This window comes from Fulmarus glacialis, unplaced genomic scaffold (genome assembly GCF_000690835.1).
Source record: "Fulmarus glacialis isolate BGI_N327 unplaced genomic scaffold, ASM69083v1 scaffold46034, whole genome shotgun sequence".
NCBI classification, from domain to species: domain Eukaryota; kingdom Metazoa; phylum Chordata; class Aves; order Procellariiformes; family Procellariidae; genus Fulmarus; species Fulmarus glacialis.
In genome coordinates, this window is record NW_009208281.1 from 29,212 (window position 1) to 34,214 (window position 5,003).

General features: G+C 38.2%; 1 protein-coding gene across 1 annotated transcript in view; it reads right to left on the minus strand.

Moving 5' to 3' along the window:
• LOC104075790 (G protein-coupled receptor kinase 7-like) overlaps positions 1–4,052 on the minus strand; it is an 11,633-nt gene extending 7,581 nt beyond the window's left edge. Inside the window, exon 1 of the mRNA XM_009576423.1 lies at positions 3,762–4,052. Coding sequence (XP_009574718.1) covers positions 3,762–4,052 — 291 coding nt within the window. The remainder of the gene's footprint in view (positions 1–3,761) is intronic.
• Between the last annotated feature and the right edge of the window lie 951 nt (positions 4,053–5,003).

The following is a 5,003-nucleotide window of genomic DNA, read 5'->3' on the forward strand; positions in this document are numbered from 1 at the left end:
CCCTAACCCCTGAGACTCAAAACCCACTTAAACATTATAGCAGAAACAAACACATTTCACAAGTAGTCAGCAGTGATGTTTAAGGGGGAAGAAACACATAAACAAGCAGGGGGAAGAAATACATAAATCTCTGCAATCTTTATCAAAACAAGAATTAGAAGAAAGGAAGAAAAGAGCTTAAATTTTAGTCTTTTCCACCTATTTCTACATACGGGGAGCTTTGGCAAAATCATTTGGGGAAAAAAGATGATAATTTGGGAAGAAAGATGATAAAGCCATAAGCATTTGCCATATTAAGGAACACAGAAAAGGCAATTATTCAATCCCCGGAACTGGAAGAACATACATCTTTCAAAAGAAGATTTAATTCTATCTCTGAGGAGTAGATAGCATTAGAGGGAAGCTAAAACCTAACATCCCTGCACTAATCATTATGGAGAACAAGATGTCAAAAATCAGATCATCTTTCAATGAAAAGAGATCCTGTGGCAACATGAAAGGCAGCCTCAGTGACTCAGGAGAGGTTTATTTAAGCAGGTAGAAGAGAAGCTTAGTGAAGGGAGTTTTTAAACTGTACAACTCTCACTAGCTGTAGTGGGATTTGAGCAGCAAAAAAATAGTGTATTAGGTGGAAAATGTATCCACCGATTCCCAAAGCAAAAGTGAATCAGAGTAATGAGTTAAGTTACCCTCAGCAGGCCAAGGAGTAAATAAATATACTGTAAATTATACTCAAATGTAAAAAGGAAAAAAAAGGACAGAAAGCAAAGGAATTAAAAGATATTACAAAAAAGATAAATGCATTATTTTTGAGAAGGAGTCTATTTTCCATGGGCTGGTATTGAATATTTAATTCAGTTAGAATTATCTGACTGTGCCTCAGAATGGATACCTCTAAGTATGGGTTACTGGTATGTCTATCAGACAAAAAGTCATTAGGTTTGTATGATTTTGTAGTTGTTTTCACTCAATACAATTTATAAGTAAATTCAGAAGTTGTGTATTAACTGAAAAACACTTTTTCTTACTAGATCTTATTTTACATGGATAAATTTCACTCTATTAATGGAAACAGGGAAAATAAAAAAACCCCACACTCAGAACGTTGAATTCCTTTGTTGTCAACTCTACACTACTAGGACGTGCATCTGGTTTTGACTGAGACTAAGAGCAAGCACCTTATATTCTTCTTTCCTGTAGGATTCCTGATAAGACCAGGAACCATTCGAACATATGTGTTGACTGCTCAAGTGATTTTACAGAGACACATAAACACATGGAATTACCTCTTCACTGACCTGGAAGCGCCTAATAGGACACAATTAAAAAAAAAAAAAATCACAAAAGAGCCAAAGAATGCTATATTATCCCAGCTTTTTTACAGAAGGCAGAAATCATAGGCACACAACTTTCTGAAGTGTAGTCAGTGCAACGCTAGCTATTTTTTGCTTGCTCTCCATCTAATACCGTCTTTTGTGATGATAAGCAGGATGCCTTACTTGCATATGCTGTTTGAAATATTAAAATAGTCATTAAATTTCAGTCAATTAAAATTTAATCGACTTGCTTTTGAAAAGGGTTAACAGATCTACTTCTCCTTTTATTTCTCTATCTTGAGAACAACCCAAAATACAATTTTTCAATAATCCTCTAAAATGTAATGACCAAATGTTATCCTTGGATACATTAGTGAAGAAGTTCTGTTAACTGGAATTGTTGCTTTGAGTGTGGTTTGACAGGGCATAGTAGAAATGACTCATCTGAAAGTATACAAATGTTTCTTTTGAAATGTGATCCTGCATAAATTTTTAAAAGGTCACATAATTATAATCTTTTAATAATACAAGATGTGGTCCTGAGAAGCACTAAGTGCACTCAGTTCCCAGTACAGTCAACGGGTACTTGGCACACCACACCTCCGAGCAGAACGAGGCTCACATTGTAAGTATGCTCATACATCCTATTCAGATTGCTGTCCCGAGACCGGACAGTCCCTTGAACACCACTGTTATCCCAGCTTCTAGCAGACGCAGGGGAGAAAGAAACAGAACTCTCTGGAGCTTTCATCAGCATAGAAATGGGCAAATGAGGAGAAACGGGATTTAGATCTCTACCTTTTCCCACAGATCTCTGCAAAACAAACTCAATTGATATCACAAACCAAACAGTAAAGCAAATCAGAACGTCTATCTTTTGTTTGCCATGGCACAAGAACTGTTGAACAGAGGAAAAAAAACAAGCTGAGTTTAGCTCTATCAGCTGTTTCCTGGGGCTCGGACCTTCCTTCCTCCAAGGGGTGCCACCGCCTGCTTTGTTCTCTTGTCCAGCTGTTCCTCCACTCCTTCAGCAATGGCCTTAACAGGCCCTGCAGGAATACACTCTTCCCCGCACACGAGCTAATAGGCCCTAGATGTAGAGAAGAACAACTGATCTGCCTCTGTCACTCACTTTACAATCTTCATTTTTCTCCCAAGAACCACTGTGAGGAGGAATTGAGCGTAATTTAAATGAGTCACACAGAATTGCAGTTCCTCCACACTTTCTCACCACACGTTCATACAGTAACAAGAAGCCAGTTGATCAAATGAATAGACAACTATCTGTTAAAAAAAGATAAAATCTAATTAGGACAAGGCACCCTTGAAAAGTCTCACAGAACAAAGATTTCGGCATATTGTTAATGCTTAGCAAAGGGAAGGACCTTATGATGGGATGGCCCATCATAAATTGATGGGCTACTGATTCAGAAGAACATAAGGACTGTTCAGAGTACCAGGAAAAGATAATGAGAAAGACTGTATAGGAGCTTAGGAGGTACTGAATCCCACATGGTTACACAAAATTCAAGACCAAAGTTTTTTTCATTTTCACATAGAGACATAATTTTAACAGGGAAAGCTGTCTGCCTTAAAAAGACCCACACAGATAAAAGCACAAAAGGGATGAAACAAACTTCTGCTACATTAGGAAAAAAGGAAACAAAATTGCCTCGGGGTTCAAAGTCACTAACTGGAGTAGTAAAAAAAATCCACCATTGGTTTTTACTCTTTTAAGCTTGGACATCAGTACTCGTTGAAATCAAGGAAGTTGCACAAATGGAGGAGAAAGCCACTTCTGTGACAGTAAGGGCAGGATGCCTCTGTGCTCACACTTGGGAAGAGAAATAGACAGTTACAGCAGGTTTTTCAGCTTAGATTCACACTACATGAAAATCAAAGGGTTAAATGGCTTGAGGAAGGACAGTCCAGTAACGGGGCACCAATTTTAACTTTAGACTCTAGAGCATCTCCCTGCTCTTCCTCCCCCGTGATCACGCGTAAGTCACTATCTTTGCCCCAGATCCCTATTGGAGATAGAACCTGCTAACACCCCCACCTTGGTGAAGTGTCATCAGAAGAAATATGCATTCATAGACAGTGAAGCAATCAGACATTATAGGGATGGAGCATATAGGACAAGCAGACCACTTGGTACAGACTCATAACCACACAATTACAATTCAAGAATTATCAGGGTTCTCTAGTCTTCCTGTAACATGATTTTCCCTTTAATTTCCCTTTAAATTTCTCCTGACCATTTCCCATCTATAATACAGGAATAATAATACTTCACTTCAGAGTTATGGTTTTATTATTTAATGACCACAGAATATTCCATAAACAATATTAATACGGGAGAAAATTCTCCTTGTACTTAGCTCTGTATATATTTTATGAAGCTCTTTATAATGAATGCAAATACAGTATCATAGCACAACGCACAGGTGACATTCGCAAAAAGGGGACAAAGAGAAATTCTGTGTTCAGGGCCAGTGTGACTGACGGAACAGGACTGCAGGGTGCCCTGAGAAGGGTGTTGGCCCTCCAGTATAGGTACAGCCTCTGTAGGTTAATGCGAATGACAAAGAGGCCTGGATGGTCACTGTCTATCACTGAAATCCACAGGATTTCATCCACCTTATCTTTCAGGATTATGACTAATGTTGGAGGTACAATTCTTTTACATGTAAATCCAGGAAGATGGGTACTGGCTGATTTGGACGAAAGGCCCATACGGCCAGTTTACTGTCGGTGAATTGGCCAAAAAATGGATGTATAGGGAAGACTAATAGAACCTGGTGTGTACATTGATACTTCTCTACTACTTTCCTGGACTCCAACTGTTTGCAGTTCAAGGGCTTCCAGAAACAGAAATGGTTTCTCTCAACAAAGCTGTCTTCCATCAATCACCCACTCTCCCCCTGAACCTAGATAAATTCTTAGACCCTACAAGTTCTTTTGCAAAAGAGTCCTGCAGCTTAACACTACAATTGTGTTAAGAACCACCTCCACGTATTTTGAACCTGCTACCTTTCACTAGCAGATTTTAAACTTGAACAATGAGCAAAACCAAGCCCACAGTTTTCATGTGCTTGTGTCTGTAATTTCAGGATTTTATTTTGTCTTCTTAAAAAAGTCATTATACGCTTGTTAACTGAAACTACTCATCACATGGAGTAGTTGGAATGTCACATGTGGCCCAATAAGAACAGAAGTACTACATTCCTCACCATCCCGTAGCTTACAGTTCCTGCAATACCGCTTCTAGTCAAAGCTGTCAAATCAACAGTTCAAAGAATGATATTGTCAGCCAAATCTTGCATTTCTTACCCGATAAAATAAAAATATCTTTGACAATGTTGAACCAACAAGTGGCCCATTAGATGATTTACCAAAGAGACCATTCCAGAATGTATATTATTTTTTATAATAAATAATGAGCCTAAAGAGACAAAGGGACTAAACAGTAGTATTTAGCACTTACATAGCATTTTTCATGTTCAAAGAGCTTAGTTAAGCTTTCTACCAGCTCTAAGAACTTGATAAGGAATCTTATCTCTTGCTTTTTTACAGAGCATGCTATAGCATTTATTATCAGTCAGATTAAACTGAATGAAGAACAAGGTTAAAAGTCATGCACAGAGACCTGATGCTATGTCTTAGAATCATAGAATCATAGAATCA